At 42.0% G+C, this 22,965-nt stretch overlaps 2 protein-coding genes across 5 annotated transcripts in view; one reads left to right on the forward strand and one right to left on the reverse strand.

The window, feature by feature from the left end:
* Positions 1-22,483, forward strand: part of LOC132398005 (serine/threonine-protein kinase PAK 3) — a 235,378-nt gene extending 212,895 nt beyond the window's left edge. For all 4 annotated transcript variants that reach the window (XM_059976884.1, XM_059976885.1, XM_059976882.1 and 1 more), the window contains 4 exons: positions 6,256-6,355; positions 9,803-9,999; positions 12,093-12,230; positions 18,065-22,483. In XM_059976884.1, the coding sequence (XP_059832867.1) occupies positions 6,256-6,355; positions 9,803-9,999; positions 12,093-12,230; positions 18,065-18,151 (522 nt within the window). In that variant the 3' untranslated portion in view covers positions 18,152-22,483. The remainder of the gene's footprint in view (positions 1-6,255; positions 6,356-9,802; positions 10,000-12,092; positions 12,231-18,064) is intronic.
* The window catches only part of LOC132398004 (calpain-5-like), a 223,603-nt gene continuing 207,016 nt past the window's right edge, over positions 6,379-22,965 (reverse strand). Inside the window, exon 13 of the mRNA XM_059976880.1 lies at positions 6,379-7,079. Coding sequence (XP_059832863.1) covers positions 6,876-7,079 — 204 coding nt within the window. The 3' untranslated portion in view covers positions 6,379-6,875. The remainder of the gene's footprint in view (positions 7,080-22,965) is intronic.

The following is a 22,965-nucleotide window of genomic DNA, read 5'->3' on the forward strand; positions in this document are numbered from 1 at the left end:
GTCCTGGCTGGCACAAATAAGGCAGCAAGTCAGGAATTCCACATTCCAGAGGTCGCAAACTTGCAAGAACTCGTAAGGGGTTTTGCCAACAATTTAGGAAACTGTTGCAGTGTCTGAACAGAAATATTCTTTTTTCTTTATTGACTGGATGTGGGCCAGCATTTATCGTCCATCACTAATTGCTTCGATCCAGTGCCTTGTTTAACCGTTACAAAGGTCAGGGTTAGCATGGCAGGTTTCCTTCTCTGAAAGACATGGGTGAACCAATTTTTTTTAAACGATTGGCTGTTTCATGGTCACCAATGACTATCATTTTATCTCTGGTTTATTTAATTATTGAATTTAAATTCCCCAGCTGCAGTACTGGGATGAATAGCACGTGATACAGAATCCCTGTGTCCATTCATGTGAGTGTCCGGATGGGTATACTACTTTTTTTTTGTTATCTGCCTGACTGAAAACTTTGTGCATATTTGGAAATGCCAGGAAGTGCCGTAGACCAACATGGGTAGATACTCAAATACTCAATAGAAGTACCTCTTGTAGTAGAGTTTATTTTGTGTTAAAGTGACAATTTTTGTGGCTAGCCACTTAAGTGCCACCACTATGTTAAAAGTAGAGAACTTCCACTTCGGCTGAACCATTAACTACCAGTTGTAATTGAGTGGCACAGTAGCATTGTTGTTAGCCCAAAGCTTCACAGTACCAGCGACCAGGGTTCATTTCCTGCCAGTGTCTGTGAGGAGTTTGTACACGCTCCCTGTGACCACGTGGGTTTCCGCTGGGTGCTTTGGTTTCCTCCCACAGTCCAAAGACTTACCAGTTGGTAGGTTAATTCATCATTGTAAAATGTCCCGTGATTAGACTAGAGTCGCTGGAAGGTGTGGCTTGAAGCACTGGAAAACCCTCTTCCGTGCTGTTTCTCATTAAATAAATTCCAATTAGCTAAATGAGTGGAGGTGGGTCATAAGGCCATAACACACAGAAACAGAATTCGGCCATTTGAGTCTGCTCCACCATCCCATCATAGCTGATTTACTGTCTCCCTCAAACCCATTCTCTTGCCTTCCCCACATAACCTTTGACACCCTTACTTATCAAGCACCTATCAATCTCTGCTTTAAATATACCTAATGATTGGCCTCTATAGCCATCTGAGACAATGAATTCCACAGATTCACCACCCAAAGAAATTTCCTCCTCTCTTTTCTAAAGGGGCATTCTGGGATTCTGATTCCCACTGGTTCTAGACTCCCCCACTGTAGGAAACATCCTTTCCATGTTCGTCCTCTGACTATGCCCTTCAATATTCAATAGGTTTCAATGGGATTCCCCCCTCAGTTTTCTAAACTCCAATGAGTACAGGCCCAGAGCCCTCAAGCTCTCCTCGAATGTTAACCCTTTCATTTCTGGGATCATTCTCATGAACCTCCCCTGGACACTCTCCAATGGCAGTTACAGCTCACAGCTGATCCTTGTCCTGAACTTAGCATGTGTCAAAGGTGAATACCTTGCTTGATGGATCTCAATTAAGAAACCATTTTATGAAAAGGTTTTGAAAAGTGCTTCATCGTGTAATTTAACAGAATTTCTTGAACTAAGTGGGGGCTGTTGTAGACTCTGGGCTTGAGAATATCCCTCTAAAGCTCTCTACAGAAGCTCCTGTATGCTAGCATCTGATAACACAATCTATTCTTCCAATTCCTTGCACGTACTGTATTAGTTTTCCTCGGGTGCCTATCAGATACTCACGTGGAAGCCTAATTGAATGCTTCCTTTCTGCTTCTGTTCAAAATGAAGGCTTTGCCTTGCATCCCTGTGCTTTACATCCGTGAATTTGAATCTATATCTCCTGCTCTGTGGACTATCCACTTTTCTCTCTCTACCCAACATTATAACTGGGATATTGCAGTCTAGGACTAGTTGAGCTCAAAAGTTCTTGAATTTTGCCATCTCGCTTTGCAGCACATCTCAGAGCTGCAGTGATAATGAGTGGCTGGAACAATAGATAAGTTACACAAAGAGCCGCAGTGCGTTTCATTAATTGGAAAAACTGCACTGACCTGATGATGACACACAACTAATTAGGACTGTGCTTCGTGTGGCTGATTGAACTATTCTGGCTAATTTGTTCAGCAACTTAGAATTTCAAGCGACCATTAACATTAACATAGAACAAGGTTATAATTTTTTAGTTACAAGTCAGCCTCAAACACAACCCACATTCTCCTGCCCAAGTTATTTTGTCAAATGGTATGTGATTTTAAAGGGAGGGTTCTCATTAGTTTCAGTGTGGAGAGTGAATATGAGGGGCTAGAATGCAGGCCAGTTTGTTTAAACCAAGAAATTCTCACTTTTTCTTCTCTTCCCCCCCCCCCCCATCCACTTGGATCTGGGAAGGGCAGGAACATTTTCCTACACTTCCCTGTTAAGATAGCTAATGCAGTTTGGCATGACAGTTATAAAGATTAAGCAGGATATTGTAAATCTTCCAATGATCAATGACATTCTGTATCTTGCTTTTTATAAATTTATATCACCTCACACTGATAGAGCTATACATCCCATTTTTAGGTTTTATCCAGAACAAGCATTTTTGCCCAAGCCCTTCTGTCCAATGCACACCTAACTGGCCTGGTATCTGTAGTGCCGATCAGAGCACCTTGGCACCACTCTCATCCCTCTCATCTTTTCCCCACCTGTCCTCCTCCTCTAGGCAGTGAGTGGAGACACTTGCTCGCAGTGCCGGAGATCGGGGTTCAAACCTGATCTAGGGCATTACCCACGTGAAGTCTGCATGCTGTCCTTGTTGCTGTGTGGGTGAGCAGCATTCCAGAAGCATGTGAATGGGTATATTATGACAACTGTAACTTGCCCCAGGTGTGTAGGTGAGTGGTAGAATCTTGTGAGGGCAAGACAGCTGATGAACATACAGGGTGAATTAAAAAAATATATTAATGTAAGATTGGTGTAAAGAGGTGGTTCATAGTCAGTGTGAATTTGATGGGCCAAAGGGCCATAGAAGTACTATGTTGTCTCTCTCCCTGTTCAATGAGGGCTGCTAGTACTCTACACAATAAAGGCAACAATATGCAAGGTAAAATCCATAAATGAGGACTATCTATGCAAATAGAAAATTAATTTCAACTTTGATATGAGGTAATTTATTTTTCTGCCCTTAGTAAGGAGGTCCCACATCCTGTGATAATATCAAAATAGAATGATGGTTCACTTTGCTAGGACTGACGGCTGGGTCTGTTTTCCCTTGAGTAGAGGAGGTTGAGGTTTATACAGTATTGAGGGGGATACAGTAGATAAGAATGGTCACAGGGCAGTGAAGTCTAAAATGAGGGCAGAGATTTAAGCTGAGGTGGGGAATGATCTAAAGAGGGCTTGGGGGAAGGTTTTGCACTGATGATGGTGGATAAATGGGACAAGTTATCAGAGGAGCAGGGAGAGGTCGATACAGTTGCAATATTTAAAAGATATCTGGACAAGTGCATGCATAGCAAAGCAACAAAGCTAAATGCAGGAAAATGTGACCAGTTCATGTAGGCATTGTCCATGCTAGTCAAGATGAATCAGAATCAAGTTTATTCTCACTGACATATGGTATGTCATGAAATTTACTGCTACAAAACAACAAATTTGACAAGAAATGGCAGTGGTAATGAACTTGATTCCAATTCAACTTGTTTAGCAAGGTCAGGTTGGGCAGAGGGGCCTATTTCCATTCTGTATGACTCTGAATCATTAAAGACAGCAATTCAAGTCAATAGGCCCACACACCAAGATCCCTGCATACATTTCCTATCTTCATGTCACAATAATGATTTAGAGTGATTGCAAATAAACACCAGAAGTGAGAGGTGAAAACCATCAAGAAAGTGCAGGGGAAAAAAAGTAAGCTGATAAATGTCATTAAAACAAATGAAGTAATTAGAATAGGCAATGAGGAAGTGTTTCCATTTGTGAAGGTCCTGAACTAGGGAGCTTAAAATACAATAGTCACTCGTTAATCTTTTAAGGGATTCGGGAAGAACCAGTTGGCCCTTACAGAAGTTAGAATATGAAACCTTCTTCCCCACAGGATAGTTGAGGGAGAAAGAGTAGATATGCAGGCGTAGTCAATTAATAAAGTAGAAGGTTACTCCGATGGGTTTGGTTGAAGCAGAGTTGCTGGTGGCTTGGGTGGAACAGCCTTTCTCTTGCTGTGATCCACACAAAGACAACGTGTCTCAGTGGCTGTACCGGTTGGTCAAACCCGGTAATAACAAAGATATGAGTTGGATAAGTTGATCTTTCCCTTCTGACTTCAGCCTGGTACTTGGCTTACTGTGCATTCAGACAGTAAATGATGAAATCCTAACCGTGGGATATGGTCTATCCGTAATGCATTATGCAGAATGGAAAATCCATGAGTTCCAAAGGATGCAACGTGCTTTGCTGCTAATTTATTCAGTCATTGATAGCAGGGTGCAAGGATGCTAGCATGTAGAATACAATGGTACAAAATTAATTTTTGATGAGAAATCAAATGTGTTCCTTGAATGGATGCTAAAACTTTGAGTTTGGCACCACCATGTGGTCAAAAGATGATTTACTGGATGAGTTGTAAGTAAATAAGGAAAACAGATTTAGAATTTGCTTTATTTGTCACATAGAACAGTACAGCACAGTACAGGTCCTTCGGCCCACAATGTTGTGCCGACCCTTAAACCCTGCCTCCCAAATAACCCCCCACCTTAAATTCCTCCATATATCTGTCTAGTAGTCTCTTAAATTTCACTAGTGGAATTTGGGTGGACATCGAAACCTGCAGTGAAATGTGTTTTCTGTCGATGGCCAACGCAGTCTAAGAATGTATGGTTAGCCTGCATCGTGTTTCCGGTGCCAGCATAGCATTCCCAATATTTACTAACTGTAATCCGTACGTCTTTGGAATATGTGAGGAAGCTGGAGCACAGGAGGAAACTGTGGTCATGACAGAATACAAACTCATTACAGACAGTGGCAGGAATTGAACCCGATTATCATCTTTGGTGCTGTAAAGTGTGGCTCTAACCACTATGCTGCAATGTAAGAGTAGTGTGAGCGAGTGGGGGTTGAATGTCAATGTGAACTGGGTGGGTCAAAGGGTCTAATTCTGTGTTGTATCTCTCTGTGATTCTGTGACTGTTAAGAAGTTAGTCTGTTTCATCAGAACTCCAGAAATACCCAAAATGTGCGTCATACAACAGGTTCTTAAATTTAAACTAAAAATAATACAATTTCTAGTAACCTGGAGAGCTAGTGATGCAGGGCCATTGACATTTGCTTATTCTGGGCTATATTGTACAGGAAAGCTCCTCTTTGCCATGAATATGTACTAAACAAAGACATGCTAAGTAATGTAGGCCAGAGTAAGGAAACAAAATTCTCTTTGCAAGGTGTAAATTCTTTATTTGGGAAGGATGTCCAGAGTAAAATAAACCATAAAGTTAGTATAGTTTATGTTTAAATTAGTTGTACTTTAAGTTAGAAAAACCCAGTTCTGAGCCTCTGATCAATTAATTCATCCTTAGATATTACGTAGCTGTAGTGAACATGGTCACAACACAAGATCCATAAAATGCTACAGAGACATAGTAAAATCACTGTGCACTGGGCGTCTGCATTGAACACAGAAGAGTGTCCATCATGTCAGGCTGCATCAGTGGAGAAAGTGATAAATACCAGCATAGGTTTTCATCCACAGTCAGATGAATTAGACACTCAAAATGTAGTATTGCCTGCCATTGGGCCATAAAACTATATAGCATGGAAACAGGCCATTTGGCCCAACTTGTCCACACTGAACAAGTTGCTGAACTGACCTAGTCCCATTTACCTGCATTTGGTGCACATTCTTCTAAACCAGGTGTTCCCAACCTTTTTAATTCCGTAGACCAACACCACTAAGCAATGGGTTCATGGATCCCAGGTGGGGAACCCTACTCTAAACCTTTCCTGTCCATGTAACAGTCCGGAAGTCTTTATCACTTCTGAGTTTCTGCTCTTTTGAAGTCAGTGGAGTCATATTTCTGAAACTAAATGCTGCACAGATATCATTATATCACAGGTTTAGCAGATATAACTGAGTAAATTTCAGGACAAATGATGTTACATTAAAATATTATTTCTAGAAATGTGGTTTTCATCTCACATTTGTGACAATTCAGAAGTTTACAGAAAGTAAAGGAAATAATTTTTAATATATTTCTGTTGTTCTCTTAGTGTTTGCAAGCCTTGGAATTTCTACATTCCAATCAGGTCATCCACAGAGATATCAAGAGTGACAACATCCTGTTGGGAATGGACGGGTCAGTTAAATTAAGTAAGTAGTAAATGAATCGCTGCAAAAAAAATCAAATCCAATCAAATTTAATTATCATTCAACCGTACAAAGATACAGCTGAACTGAGACAGTGTACCTCTGGGGGCAAGGTGCAAAATATTAAAAATGTCATGCAAACATTCAAATTAGCGAGTAACATAATTCAATACAGTGGGCAAAGGAGCACGTTCAGCTGAAATAAAACATCATGTATATATAGTCCAAGGCCTGAGTGACAATGTCGCCGGCAGTCCAGCCTGTCGTTCCATCGCTTGAGCATAGGAGGGCAGCGCTGACAGGAGCAGCCAGACCCCAGCTGAGAGCAGATGTCACGCGGTAACATTTCCATGTTTGCATCCTCTCACTTAGTCTGCAGCAGCAGGCAAGCCTGAGACCAAAGGCCTAGTTCTCGCCACAGCCGAGACTACTCAGCTTCCATGTCGTCTATCCCACCACCAGGCAAAGATAACAGACCTATGGCAAATTACTAACCGGAAATATCCAAGACAATCTGTCACAGTTATGCTGCACCAGTGTTGACGTTTCCAAGTAGTAGGCAGCAACAGAGCCGCAGCCAGGTCAGCTCCTCCGACACCTGGGCCAGCTCCTTCTCCTTCATCCTGGCCAGCATCTTAAACACCTCAGCCTGCTTCGCTGCCAACACCAGTCCAGCTACTTCGATCAACAAGTGCTGCAGTACCTGAAGTTCTTGGAGTAGAATTGTCTGTGGGTCATAAGAAAATAACTTTACACAGGAAAAAGCACTTTTGATTGGCCCCTGAGAGCCCACTGTGTTGGTATGTGTTGCCATCTTATTGGAAGATCGGCAGTACCTGCTGTGGCATGCTAATGGCTCTTTATTTTATATGAAAACACTTCCCTCCCTTCTTCCCGAACAGCTTCCCTATCCCCTAAAGGTGCATGGCCTCACAAGTGTCTCTACATTTGTCTGGAGCTGCACATCTTCCTCAGTCAACCCTGAACATAGAAACATCAGGCAACACACACAAAATGCCGGAGGAACTCAGTAGGCCAGGCAGCATCTCAAAGGTTCAAAGGTTTATTTTAATGTCAGAGACTTGTATATAATATACATCCTGAAATACTTTTTCTTCACAACCATCCACAAAAACAGAGGAGTGCCCCAAAGAATGAACGACAGTAAAATGTTAGAACCCCAAAGTTCCTCCCCCCAGCTCCTTCCTCCAGCGTGCAACCGGCAGCAAACGGCAGTCACCCCTCCCCCCACCGGCACCACCACCGAGCACTCCAGCATGAGCAAAGCAACAGCAAAGACACAGACTTGCAGTTACCCCAAAGACTTCAAATTTCACCCGGTATCCAACATACCACAGTGTCTCTCTCTCTCTCTCTCTCTCTCTCTCTCTCTCTCTCTCTCTCTCTCTCCCCCCCCCCCCCCCCCTAATAAGGGAGAAAGAAGTGTCTCCATTTTACCAGCAAGCAGGAGACACAACAAACAACTGGCTGGTTTCCGATGTTAGAAGTCTGTTACGTCACTTTTTTCAACCTCCGTGCCTAAAGATCGCAGAGATCCCAGGTCTCTAGGCACATAGCCGTAGATATTTCGACTCTCCCGACGACACGGGGGAGTCGAAAAGAGTCTGACGAAGGGTCTCAGCCTGAAACGTTGACCGTACTCTTTTCCATAGATGCTGCCTGACCTGCTGAGTTCCTCTGGCATTTTATGTGTGTTGCTTGGATTTCCAGCGTCTACAGATTTTGTTTGTGATAAAAACGTTACGATCAGGTTTGACCATTCTTCTTCTCAAACCTGCCCTGTTATCCAATGAGATCAAGCTGCTTTTGAACGGTTTACCTAACTTTGCTCTGCAACCTCTTAATACCATTGCTTTAAAACAAAGTTTATCTATCTCATAAAAAAACTACACCCATAGTCCATTATCCAATAAATATGATATTCCATTACCTTTTTACATTCTCTCACTGTATAAGGAGGGGACTAACTAAGGTTTTTAAACATACGAGGCCCTGATTTCTAAATGGACATTAGTCATATAATATGCAAACAAACTTTTCTGCTGATCTGGTCAATGCTGACCGAGGTTCCTGTCTATACCATCCTATTTAGCTGCATTTGGCTCAGATCCCTCTAAATCTTTTCAGTCCTAGTGTCTGTTAAATGTTGTTAATGTGCCTATCTCAACAACTTACTCTGGCAGCTTATTCCGTTATCTGACTGTCCTCTGGGTAGAAATAGTTACCCCTCAGCTTCCTTATTAAATCTTTCCCTTCGCATATTAAGCTTACATTCTATTGTTCTTGAACCTCCAATTCCAGGGGAAAAGACAAGGCACACCCACCTTGTCTGTGCCCCTGATAATTTTATCTGAGGCATTCGTCAGTAAGAGTTGACCATGGATATTGCACCTTAGCTGTCCAGATACACTGTAAGATATGGAGAACAAGCTGTTGTCCATGTAGCAAGCTGCCCTTCTCCTTGCAATCTAATGAATCCAAGGGAACTGCAGAGACCTATACAGTTTGGTACCAGCAGTGTTGCAGGAATTGAACTCAATGTAGGGACTCCAGCTCCAGATTTTCCCCTCTGGGATTACTCCCAAAGCTTTCCCCATGAGCCACAGGGCAGCGGAGGTTTGAGATCAGAATTTTCCTTCTCCTAGATGAGCTGACAAGCCCCATCTGCCTGAAGTGACCGGTTTTAAGGCACCAGTACACCACCTTTGCCCATTCTCCTGTCAGTTCCACCAGGCTTGGTAACTAAGCCAAACGTGAAGGCCAGGAGCAAGACTTGATTGTTAGAGGCTACTTGAGATGCATGCCATTGGGAGCATTTAGTTGGTAGTGGGAACATTTAGTTGGTAGTGGGAACTTGTCCTCATTACCAACCCCTGGCTATAACAGCTTTTAGGAACCCATGATTTTATCTACCTTTATATATCACACCTCATTTTCCTGTGGTCCAATGAACAAAGCCTCATCCTGTTCAACCTGTCTCCATTACTCAGTCCCTTGATTCCTGGCACCATCTTCTAAAGATTCTTGATAGGGCATGAAGGGATATGGGGAGAAGACAAGAGATTAGGGCTGAGAGGGGAAAATGCATCAGCCATGATAAAATGGTGGAGCAGACTCGATGGGCGAATGGCCTGATTCTGCTCCCATATCTTATGGTCTAAAATCTCCTCTGCACTCTCTCTAGCTTAGTGTCTGCTTTTCTAACAGGGTGACCAAAACTGAGCACAATATTAAAAACATCAACACAACTGCAGCATAATATCCCTGTCTCCCTGCACAGTGTCCATTAGATCTGCTGTTTGTTCCTGGAAATTGTCAGTGAGAAAGCCATAGTAAGGTTTCAGTTGGTTTGGCTCTTCCCTACACTCGATGATCAGCTAACATGTCTGTCGCTTTATTAGTAATATTAATTTTGCTCTCAATTTTCAGCTGATTTTGGATTCTGTGCTCAGATCACCCCTGAGCAGAATAAACGGAGCACAATGGTGGGGACGCCATACTGGATGGCCCCTGAAGTGGTCACAAGGAAAGCCTATGGCCCAAAGGTGGACATATGGTCATTAGGAATTATGGCAATTGAAATGATTGAAGGAGAACCGCCTTATCTGAATGAAAACCCTCTCAGGGTAAGTTGATTGTGACAAATTTGAGCACTGAGGTTGATTGGGCGTACTAGTGCTTGGTGACCTTTCAAGATATGGGCAAGTTAAATGTTAGCAATCTTGTCAGTTCATTGAACAATGGAATAATAGTTTGCAACAGTTATATTCTCCCTTTCTCCATTCTATTTCCCCAATTTCCAAGTTTTGCTGTTGAACACATGACATACAGAAGTTGCTTTTTTTTCAACGTCCTGCCTTCCTCTTCTATCAGATTCCATAGTCTTCAGCCCTTTGTCACTTCTGCCCATCATCTTCCCGGTTAATGAGAATATTCCCACTCTCCCATACCCCAACCACTCATCTCCCCTCTCCCACACCCCTCTCGGTGCCACTTAATGCCTACCAGCTCTTGCCACACCCCTCCCTTCACCTTTTTACACTGGCTACTTTCAGCCCACATGAAACATCAGCTTTCCATTTCCCTCCCTAGATGCTGCCTGAGTCACTGATTTCCTCCAGATTTTTGTGCGTTGCTCCAGACCCCAGCATTAGCTGTCTCTCGTGTCTCCACTGATGGAGTTTGGATGGAATGGGTGGTAGCAATTCCTTCCTGCGCTTTGGAGCAAGTTTGTGATGGACAGAGAATGTAATTCCTCGGGGTCTGGCAACACAAGTTGCAACAGGGTGCAACATTGATCATTGCAGATGGTTAGTTCCTTGACCTCATGTCCTCCCCTGAGGTTGCTGCAACATTTCTTAAATTACATCAATAGTCAGGTTATAAGGGCTACCGTTATTAAATTAGTCAGCAGTGAGTTTCAGTCCTGGACCTTTTTTTCCAAAAGGCGAGGGCATAAAATCGATGCTTCAATTTAATGCCCATCAATTTTGTTTCATTATTTTATTTCACCTTTTTGCTGAATGCTGTACTGATTTTGTGCAAAATTTTCAACACTGAAACAGCCATTCATTAGGATTATGTTGAACCAAACCACTTTACCTCATCTCACCCGACAGATTTATTATACTATCTTCCTTCTATATGTTCCCAACTTACTCTAAAATTCCATCACTTTTTGACGTAATTGGCAGGAGGACAGTTTCCAGATACAAGCAGTATCAGCATTGCAACCAAGCCTGGTTTTTATCCCTAAGTGACCAAGACGTCTGGATGGTGATTGAGAGTTGATTTTGGACTGATTCATTTCTGTCTGTTAATTCAGCCCAGGAGCCCTGGGCTCGTGTGTAATATTGTACACTGTGCCGTTTGTGGTCAGCTGCTTCAGCACAGAACCACTTTGCCAAGGGATCTCCTGATGTATTTCGGCGAATTCCCATACCAAAGTGTTGACTTAACTATACGCCAGGCAATGCCAGCATATACTGATCAGCTGATTAAAATATCTGTATATTTTATCACCTAAATCCATAAACAACTCAGTTTATCATAAACACAAGGAATTCTGCAGATGTTGGAAATCTTGAGCAATGCACAAAATGCTGGAAAAACTCAGCGAGTTGGGCAGCATCCATGGAGGGGAATAAGTAGTTGATATTTCGGGGTGAGACCCTTCATCAGGACTGGAAAGGAAGAAGGCAGAAGCCAGAACAAGAAGGTTGGTGGGGGGAAGGGAAGGTGTACAAGTTGGATGGTGATAGGTGAGGGGGGAGGAGGATGAACTAAGAAGCTGGGAGGTGATAGGTAGAAGAGTTAAAGGGCGGAAGAAGGATGAATCTAATAGGAGAGGACAGTGGACCATGGATGTAAGGGAATGAAGAGAGGAACCAGAGGAAGAGGATGGGCACATGAGAAGAAGAGACAGGTTGAGAGAGTAAGCAGAATGGGGAATGGAAAAAGAGAGAAGGTGGAGGAATTGCCAAATATTAACTCCTTTGTTTATTTATTTGATAATTATTTTATTTCAGTTCATTTTTGGTAATGTGTCATAGGTATTCACTATTCAAATCAGAAGTTGTTAAAACAAGTGGTTTGTTTTAATTAGATATATTGTCTTAATCTCTGCCTGCTAAATGATTTCAAATGCCTTGTTTGCTCTTCAAAGAAAACTTTGCCTTCTGTTAATGTTTCCACTGTCAATGGTGCTTTTGATTATTAGGCTTTGTATTTGATTGCTACTAATGGGACTCCAGAACTGCAGAACCCAGAGAAACTCTCGGGAGTCTTCAGGGACTTTCTCAATCGCTGCTTGGAGATGGATGTAGAACGCCGAGGTTCAGCCAAGGAGCTTCTGCAGGTTGTGTGTATTTTACATCTTGACCTCTCGAGTTAGAGTTTGATAAAAGCAACTGCAGAGAATAGGATTAAGGTTTGGAGCTCAGGAATAGAAGGGGCAGCTTAGCTGTCCATTTCACCAGTCAAAGGTTGGTCTGGAAGAACTTGATGCCATTGTGTACCAGTAATGGTGACCCATTCTCCATTATCGCCATTACATTTGTCACATGTACATTGAAAAATACAGTGCAAAGTGTCACCAACACACCCTAGTGATGAGCTGGAGACAGCTCGCCAGTGCCAACATAGCATGCCCACAATGCTCGGGAGAACAAGAGGATACAACAAGCAGCAAAACAGGCCCCTTTCCTCCCTCTCGCCCTTCCACCCATCCACGCACACAACAGTCTTCCAACCCAAGCACAGCCCTCTAGTCTCCATGCTTCAAAGCGGTACCAATTTACAAGTTTTTTTTTAAACTTCCTTTTCTGAACAACTCTTTGAAGCTTGTAGCTTTTCATTTCATTAGGCTGTTCTAAAATATTCTGCCCAATAGGTACTCCTGTTTGAGTACTGTTGTGGCTGGGGGGAACAGCCTACCTGGGGGAAGAGGCAGTGGCCGTGCCTCTGGCAGAGAATCTGGCCCTGTGGCTCAGAAGGGTAGGGAAAGGAAGAAGGCAGTAGTAATAGGGGACTCTATAGTTAGGAGGTCAGACAGGCGATTCTGTGGGCGCGGGAAAGAAACTCAGATGGTAGTTCGCCTCCCAGGGTCCAGGATGTTTCAGATCACATCCAAGGTATCCTGCGGTGAGAGGGAGAACAGCCAGAGGTCATGGTACATATAGGTAGGAAAAGGGAAGAGGTCCTGAAAAAAGGCTACAGGGACATAGAAAGGAAGTTGCGAAGCAGGACTGCAAAGGTAGTAATTTTGGGATTACTGCCTGTGCCACACGACAGTGAGAATAGGAATAGAATGAGGTGGAGGATAAATAGGTGAGGGATTGGAGCAGCGGGCAGGGATTCAGATCTCTGGGACCTCTTTTGGGGCAGGTGTGACCTGTAGAAAAAGGATGGGTGACTTGAATCCCAGGAAGACCAAAATCCTGGCAGGGAGGTTTGCTAAGGCTACTGGGGAGAGTTTAAACTAGAATTGTTGGGAGCGGGAACCAAACTAAAGAGACTGGGGAAGCGGAGGTGGGCTCAGAAATAGAGAAAGCTTGTAGACAGTGTGAGAGGGAGGATGGACAGGTGATAGAGAATGGATGCGCTAAGACCGAAGGTTTGAGATGTGTCTATTTTAACGCAAGGAGTATTGTGAACAAAGCTGATGAGCTTAGAGCGTGGATCAGTACTTGGAGATATGATGTGGTGGCCATTACAGAGACTTGGATGGCACAGGGACAGGAATGGTTACTTCAAGTGCCGGGTTTTAGATATTTCAGAAAGGAGAGAGAGGGAGGCAAAAGAGGTGGGGGTGTGGCACTGTTGATCAGAGATAGTGTCACAGCTTCAGAAAAGGTGGATTGTCTATGGCGTCTCTGTGGGAGGAAGTTAGGAACAGGAAGGGATCAATAACTTTACTGGGTGTTATGCCGCCCAATGGTAACAGGGATATCGAGGAGCAGATAGGGAAACAGATCCTAGAAAGGTGTAATAATAAAAGAGTTGTTGTGATGGGAGATTTTAATTTCCCAAATATCGATTGGCATCTCCCTAGAGCAAGGGCTTTAGATGGGGTGGAGTTTGTTAGGTGTGTCCGGGAAGGTTTCTTGATGCAATACGTAGATAAGCCTACAAGAGGAGAGGCTGTACTTGATTTGGTATTGGGAAATGAACCTGGTCAGGTGACAGATCTCTCAGTGGGAGAGCACTTCGGAGATAGTGATCATAATTCTATCTCCTTTACAATAGCATTGGAGAGAGATAGGAACAGATAAGGTAGACAAGCTTTTAATTGGAGTAAGGGGAATTATGAGGCTATCAGGCAGGAAATTGGAGGCTTAAATTGGAAACAGATGTTCTCTGGGAAAAGTACGAAAGAAATGTAAATATTCAGGGGATGTCTGTGTACAGTTCTGTATAGGTACATTACAATGAGACAGGGGAGTTATGGTAGGGTACAGCAATTATGGTGTACAAAGGCTGTATTAAATCTAGTCAAGAAGAAAAGAAAAGCTTACAAAAGATTTAGAGATCTAGATTAAGGCTACTAGGAAGGAGCTTAAGAAGGAAATTAGGAGAGCCAGAAGGGGTCATGAGAAAGCCTTGCTGGGCAGAATTAAGGAAAATCCCAAGGCATTCTACAAGTATGTGAAGAGCAAGAGGATAAGATGTGGAAGAGTAGGATCTATAAAGTGTGACAGTGGTAAAGTGTGTTTGGAACCAGAGGAAATAGCAGAGGTACTTGATGAATACTTCAGTATTCACTATAGAAAAGGATCTTGGTGATTGTAGTGATGAATTGCAGCAGACTGAAAAGTTTGAGCATGTAGATATTAAGAAAGAAGATGTGCTGGAGCTTTTGGAAAGTATCGTTGGGTAAGTCACCGGGATCGGACGAAATGTACCCCAGGCTACTGTGGGAGGCAAGGGAGGAGATTGCTGAACCCCTGGCGATGATCTTTGCATCATCAATGGGGATGGGAGAGATTCCAGAGGATTGGAGGGTTGTGGATGTTGTTCCTTTATTCAGGAAAGGGAGTAGAGATAGCCCAGGGAATTATAGACCAGTGAGTCTTACCTCAGTGGTTGTTAAGTTGATGGAGAAGATCCTGAAAGGCAGGATTTATGAACATTTGGAGAGGTATAATATGATTAGGAATAGTCAGCATGGCTTTGTCAAGAGTAAGTCGTGCCTTATGAGTCTGACTGAATTTTTTGAGGATGTGACTAAACACGTTGATGTAGGAAGAGCAGTATATGTAGTGTATATGGATTTCAGCAAGGCATTTGATAAGGTAACATATGCAAGGCTTATTGAGAAAGTAAGGAGGCATGGGATCCAAGGTACATTGCTTTGTGGATCCAGAACTGGCTTGTCCACAGCAGGCAAGGAGTGGTTGTAGATGGGTCATATTGTGCATGGAGGTCGGTCACCAGTGTAGTGCCTCAGGGATCTGTCCTGGGACCCTTACTCTTTGTAATTTTTATAAATGACCTGGATGAGGAAGTGGAGGGATGTGTTAGTAAGTGTGCTGATGACACAAAGGTTGGAGGTGTTGTGGATAGTGTGGAGGGCTGTCAGAGGTTACAGCGGGACATTGATAGGATGCAAAACTAGGCTGAGAAGTGGCAGATAGAGTTCAACCCAGATAAGTGTGAAGTGGTTCATTTTGGTAGGTCAAGTATGAAGGCAGAATATAGTATTAATGGTAAGACTCTTGGCAGTGTGGACGATCAGAGGGATCTTGGGGTCCGAGTCCATAGGACACTCAAAGCAACTGCGCAGGTTGACTCTGCAGTTAAGAAAGTGCATGGTGTATTGGCCTTCATCAATCATGGAATTGAATTTAGGAGCCGAGAGGTAACATTGCAGCTAAATAAGACCCTAGTCAGACCCCACTTGGAGTACTGTGCTCAGTTCTGGTCGCCTCACTACAGGAAGGATGTGGAAGCCATAGAAAGGGTGCAGAGGAGATTTACAAGGATGTTGCCTGCATTAGGGAGCATGCCTTATGAGAATAGGTTAAGTGAACTCGGCCTTTGCTCCTTGGAGCAAAGGAAGATGAGAGGTAACCTGAAAGAGATGTATAAGATGATGAGAGGCATTGATCGTGTGGATAGTCAGAGGCATTTTCCCAGGGTTGAAATGGTTGCCACAAGAGGACACAGGTGAAAGCTGCTGGGGAGTAGGTACAGAGGGGATGTCAGGGGTAAGTTTTTTACTCAGAGAGTGGTGAGTGAGTGGAATAGCTGCCAGTAACGGTGATGGAGGTGGATACGATGGGTCTTTTAAGAGACTTTTGGATAGGTACATGGAGCTTAGAAAAATAGAGGGCTATGGGTAAGCCTAGTAATTTCTAAGGTAGGGACATGTTTGGCACAATTTTGTGTGCCAAAGGGTCTGTATTGTGCTGTAGGTTTTCTATGTTTTTAATTTCCATACTGACTGCTGGTGAACATTTAGAGATTATAGCTTTTTATTTTAAATGCGCTTTTTATCCTCCACTGTTGCATTTTCCTTTGTTTATTCTTTTACCTGTGCCCAAACACCCTCAAGAAGTTTTGACTTGCTCGTGAGTGTTAGAAGTGCACGGGCCCCCACAAAAATTCCATCAAGGGGAAATGCAGCGAGCATTTAAACTGGTGAATGGGGAATATGTATTGAGAATCAATTCCACAGAGACATGCTTGGATTGAGGCTAGTGTCAGCTTTGTATGGAATTCAGAATTGTTCCTGCAGAACTTCCTTTCAGTTGTTTTACAACATAGAACGTAGAACAGTACTGCACAGGAACAGGTCTACCCTGGTTTGTCCTGCTAAAGTGCAGCACCTCACACCTTGTCTACAATAAATTCCACCTGACATTTTTCAGCCCACTTCTCCAGCTGGTCCAGATCCCACTGCAAGCTTTCATAGCCTTCCTCGCTGTCTACTGCGCTTCCAATCTTGGTGTCATCCACAAATTTGCTGATCCAGTTTACTACATTATCACCCAGGTTCTTGAAACAGGTGACAACAATGGACCCAGCACTGATCCCTGCAGCACAACGGCAGTCACAGGCCTCCAGTCAGTGAGGCAACCATCCGCTATCACCCCCTGGCTCTCCCACAAAGCCAGTGTCTAATCCAATTTATTATCCATCCTGAATGCTGAGCGACTGAACCTTCTTGACTAACCTCCCATGAGCTACCTTATCAAATGCCTTGCTGAAGTCCATGTAGGCAACATCCACTGCCTTGCCTTCATCCCCTTTCCAGGTAATTTCCTCAAAAAAACCTCTTTAAGATTGGTTAGATATGATGTACCACACCCAAAGTCATGCTGACTATCCCACTCAGTCCCTATCTCAGACATCCCACCTCTCCTGGAAGTTCCGGGAGTCTCCCGCGTATTCATAGCGGCTCTGTCACACCTGCAAATTATATACAATATCCCGGAAATCAATTTTTTTTGAGAGGGAGAGGGAGACAAAGAGCGAGAACAAGAAGGAGCATCCTGATTGGTCTCTCTCCGTGCTAAGTAGATCTATCAGTTTTCTCTGTGGGTGGGCTTTACAGTCAATCTCAAAAATAATGGCAGTGTCGCTCGCTGCACTGTTTGCAATGGTGACTTTTCTATTGCCCATGGTGGGTTAAAATGTAAAAGACATGTTGAGATGTGTTTAACAGGTGTCGTTTGTTCATTAGTGTAGCTAACATTATTTAAACTAGCTGGCTAGCTGCTAAGATACTCTATTGATGTCCTACGTGATGAGGCCAGACTCCCTGTAGACTTGCTTAAAGTTGTAATAGAATTTTTAAAAATGACTCCGTGATATAAGTGCATATTTTAATGTTACATTTTCTGCATGTACCCAACTTGGTTTACAGATTAACATGGGGGGGATATGGGGTTGTGGGTGGGGGGCGGGAGTGCTACCTCCCTGAAATAAGTTTTTGCAGGGTGGAATGTCTGCTATCTAACCAAATACTTGTATATCTGTTGCCTTAGAATACCTTCTAATACTTGCCCATTACTGATGTTGGGCTCACTGGCCTATAATTTCCTGGTTTATTTTTGGAGCCTTTCTTGAACATGGGATGAAAAGACCAACTGTTTTCTACAGTGTTTTATACCCATAGTTTTCAATGGTTGCATTTGTACACTACTCTTTATCTTAACTTTTAATGAATATGTTGTGTTGTCGTTACAGCATCCATTCTTGAAATTTGCAAAGCCACTCTCGAGCCTCACCCCTCTGATAATCGCAGCCAAGGAGGCCGTTAAGAACAACCGTTAGAGCAAGGGATGGTGTCCATCATCACCCTCTCCCCCTCCCTCCTGCCGTGAAAGAGGGGCTAACCAGAGCTGGACTGTGTCTCACCTGGAGAAACCTTGATCTCCTTCCGTTGCAGGACAGAGAAAGCTAGCACAGTGATGGGGTACCACAGTAATGTTTTTCACCTTAACATCTTGTTTGATCCCACCTGGATTCTTAATTCAAACAGAATTGCCCATGTTGATAAAGGCATTGTGGTGTCTCTTATTTTTCCATTTCCTTTTTGTTTCCTCCTCCAAGCATATAAAACAGATTTTTAACCATTTGGGGGGAGGGGGTCTAAATAGAGAACTTGACACGTTTGTTAAATATCTGGGTTTGAAGGACTCATGGCTGTAAGTTGTAGCAAATGAGTGGAGCCTTTCGGAAAAGTGATAAAACATTTCAGACACTGCTGTGATCGCTAAGTGAATGTCTGGATAATTCCATGTTCCAGTGAGGACAAAACCATGTCATGCTTCCAGAAGAGAGTTGTTCTGTCTGACTAAATAAAGAGGCCTTAAGTTTTTCAGTATTGCTTTATAACACATTTGCAGTGCTGTGATGAATGAAGTTTCATTCCTTTGTGTATATATATATTTTATACAGGTTTCCAGTCTATCTCTTGATATTTCTTTAGTATATTGTCTTAATATTTATTAATAATGGAATTGGAACTGTCGGGTTTTCTGTTGGATATATTGATTTCTGTCTTTTTTTTTTTGCTTTCTGGACGACCACAGTATTCTGGAAAAGTTCAATTGATACAAAAGCCAATTAATAAATGGGAGTTCAATGGTGATAGTGTAGTTTGTTAAATGCAAAGAGATTTATGGCAAAGGGATGAGTCAAAATGCCCTGACATGACTGCAGTAAGGAGGCCATGACCCCGAACGTTAGTATAATGTTGCCCAAATGGAGAAAAGCTGAATCTTGTAATGAATCTGTCAGGTAGAGAATGGAACCATTTTGCATGGAGGTTTCAAAGGATTGAAATAGAAGTTTTGTCTGTGTGTGTATGTATGTTTTTTTCTTACATGGCCCTGCAAACCATTTTCTAAGACAACTTGATAGTATTAACAATAATTAAGCAAGATGAATTAAGGTGAGCAGAATGTGAGTCAATCGCTCTATACCCCACACACCACCACCTCTCTCTGCCCCCTGCCCTCACCGAACCAAATGCTAGAGGGCAAACAGAAAAGTCTTTCATCAGGATTACCTCCTGATTTGTTCTTGGCAAACAAAGCTGTCTACTATTTGCACTTTCCAAAAAGAGGTTTTAAATAAATTGGATTATTGTCAGTGTGCAGACTTTAAAACCTGTCTCATTTGTGTCAAAAAGCCCATCTGCACATGAATTTCAATAATAATTTGATCTCAAGCCTTCTTAACAGTTTACAGCTTGCACTGTATAATTGAATTGTTTTGTTTCAGGCTAAAGCCCTTTTTACTGAGCTGGCATGTCAGTTTAAAGGTGTGGGCTCGGGGAGAAGGGAAAATGAAGACTCACATGTTCATCCCTCGGTGTGACTTGAGCAGTCTTTATTCCCCATACAGTCCATTTGACAGATGTATACTTTCTCCGTCCTTCCACAGTACCACATGTTCCTTGGAACCCTCATATGATCTTCCACATGCTATCCATGCCAGGCTGATGTAAGACCCCTGTTGTGTCATCACTTCTTTCAGGAAAAAAAATGTCAATCTTGTCTGTGACTAAAAGACTCTTGAATGAGTCTTCAAAAGGACCAAAGACATTACAGACCCTGGGAAATCGATAAACATTGTAGGAATGGGCTTTGTTCTGTACCACTTTAAAGAAAATATTAATGACAAACTTAGGGTTTCAAAGAGTAATCTGTTACCAGAAGCACCTGTTATTTTGTGGCCCGCCACTTGGTTATGAGTTTTAATGAAAAATGGAATATTCTGCAGAATCAAGATAGGAAAAACAGCCCATACGGTGGCTGATAAACAATATTCAAGAATCTTGATTATGTTGGAAACTGAAATTTTTTGGGAGGCGTTCATTAAGTTGCAAACAGGGCAGTCTGGTGCCCCTGATATGGTCATTCCTTCTCCTGGTTTACAGTTTATGATGGTATACTTTCCCTTGTTTCCTAAGACCCAGGAGTATCATCACAACACACAGTTACACACCCACTTAGCAGCAGCAGCACCTTTTTGACTAACATCAAATAAACCCACAGGACAACATGATTTGTTGAATATGGTATCTTGATGACGAATAATGGTGAGGGTTTTCGTACTGAAAGATGAAACGAAGAAAGAAATGTATCAGACCCACTGTGTTTCAAGGGGTTGCTAATATTCTGTAAATGGGACGATGGTGTTGTAAGGTTGACTAAGAGCATGCAGGCTCTTATCAATGAGCTTGTTCAGCAATATTCCTAATTATCTTCAGAGGTATAGGACCAACTGTGCTGAGAGATGGATAGAGGGCAGATCTTCCTTGCATTATCACTGCATTGCAGTTCGAAATTTTAAAAAAAAGTAGCTGTGTTTTGTAAACTTGCATACTCCATTTTCTCAAATGTTTATGCAGATCCTAAGTTCCACTCAAGCTTCAGAAAGCCATTTAAAATTAGTTAGTAGTTCACAAAGACAAAGTATTTCTAGGAAAGCTGTAAATCAGATAAAGACATTCATTATTTATCATTGTAGCTGTATTAACAATCTGTGGCCTTGTCAGCAAGAAGTGTCATAGTTCAGTCCTTCAAAGCAAACTGCAAAGATCATCTAAAGGGAAAAAGTTCATTTTAATTTTAGTACAGAACATCTCAGTGGGTGGCTAGAACAATCTTCTATATTTTAATATTTGTTTTCTTTCCTTGTGAGGAAAGGTTGATTTTTAATTTTGTCCAGTTCTGAACAAATATAAGGACACTACGTTATACTTTTAAAAAGAAATCTAGTGTGTTAGTTTCTCAGAAAAAAAGATTTATTTGTTTTTAAAAGGTTTTGTTACCAAGTGTGGCACCAATGTAGTACAGATCTTAATAGACCAGAAGGTTTCAGATTCAGCCCTTGACCTGTGCTAATTTCAGTATGTGTTCTATAATTAGCTCTTATTCTCTGGGGAATGGACAAGGATAAAGATCAACCAAGCTACCAGATACTGATTGCTTCCTGGCACTACCCGCTTCAGGGGGCATCTGTCTAGAAACATGGCCTAGATGTGGCCTGACAGAGCTGTGAGCCACATGAAGCAGAGTGATCTGCGGACCATATCCAGTGAGAAATGGGCATTTGAAAGAGGTAGCAAAGGCTTGTCTGCCTGGTTGGTGCCTTTTAAACCGTTTTCCATATGCTGTCAGGAGAGAGCGGTTAAAAAGATTTTGTTTTGTACTTTCAGTTCCATTTTCTTATAGAAAAACCATACAATTGATCTATCCCCATAGTTGTCCATTGATCATTTTGGCATGTTCCCTTCAGCCGGTTTGTCTGCATCATCAGCACCACAGAAGCAAATACTTTCATTTTTATTTTTTTAAAAAGAAATCTTCATTTATAGAAGAGCAAGAAGATGCTTATTGTAAACATTCCAGCAATACTTTGATCTAAGGTGGCTAAGGCCAAAACTGAAGCAAGCATCCTTTTAATACACCTTCCTTAAACAAGATGCTTTTTAAGTATTTTCATCATTCCCTGCTTTATATCTTTCTGCTAACAAAGTCATTGCCTTCTACATGCAACACAAAGCAAATCATCACTGATCTGTTTAAGTTTGTTAAGAAAATTTTGTTGTAGCTAACGAAAGTAATTTAAGAACAATTTGAAAAGATACTGAATGTCATACATTCAAACAATAGGGAAAACAAGAATTGGAAGAGAATTGAATATTGCTGTTCAACGTATCATGACATCATTTTTTTTTGTTTCTATTTCTTTCCCTGTATGTCCTCTTTTGGAAAAAGTGTTACCTGTACATTTGATGTGAAATTTCCTTCCTCTACTGTGAAAATGAATTTTTAAAAAGGTACTCTGGAATTTTTTCCTTTTGATGACTTTTTATTTAATTTGGGGAAATGCTGGAAATAACTTTGTTACGCACACAATCCCAGACCTCAGCATTTCAGCAATGTTGTTGGTTTGTTAGGTTTTCTTTTCAATTTATTTGTCCGTCTGCTCTCCCAATGTTTCAGACGGGCTGAAGCAATAGAAGTGATTCATTTAAACCATGGATTGTGCATGAATAGTGTCTTTAGTGTTAAAAAGAAAAGCCACAAAAAATTGGAGTTTGAAGCTTTGACATTAAAGTATTGCAAAATAAAGATCATTTAAACAACAGATGGCTCTGCAGTGCTCATTTTAATGATTTTGCATTTGCTTTAACACTGGAAATTTAGATTTTATAAACTCAGGCTTTCTCAACTGATTAAAAAGTGTGACATCAGTCTAGGAATTAGGCTGAGCATTAATGTTAAAAAGCTTGATACTAAAGTGGTAGAAATGGAATTATATGAAGCGTATGTGCATCAGTATTCCACAGTGTGATCGAAGAAAGATTAAGGATAATCTTAATGGTGGAAGGGATGAAAATTCCCTCCAGTTTATTCTCAACACCTGCCCTGTTAAATTGGAGTTTGAATCATTGACTCAAAGTTCAAGGTAAATGTATTATAAATGTGTACCATATACAATCAAATGAGATTCATTTTCTTGCAGGCACCCACAGGAGAAAATAAAGAAACTACAATGGAATCTGAAAAACCATACATAACGAAGATGGGCAAACATCCAATGTGCAAACGAGGGCAAATCCTGCAAAT

This window comes from Hypanus sabinus, chromosome 8, assembly GCF_030144855.1.
Source record: "Hypanus sabinus isolate sHypSab1 chromosome 8, sHypSab1.hap1, whole genome shotgun sequence".
Lineage (NCBI taxonomy): Eukaryota > Metazoa > Chordata > Chondrichthyes > Myliobatiformes > Dasyatidae > Hypanus > Hypanus sabinus.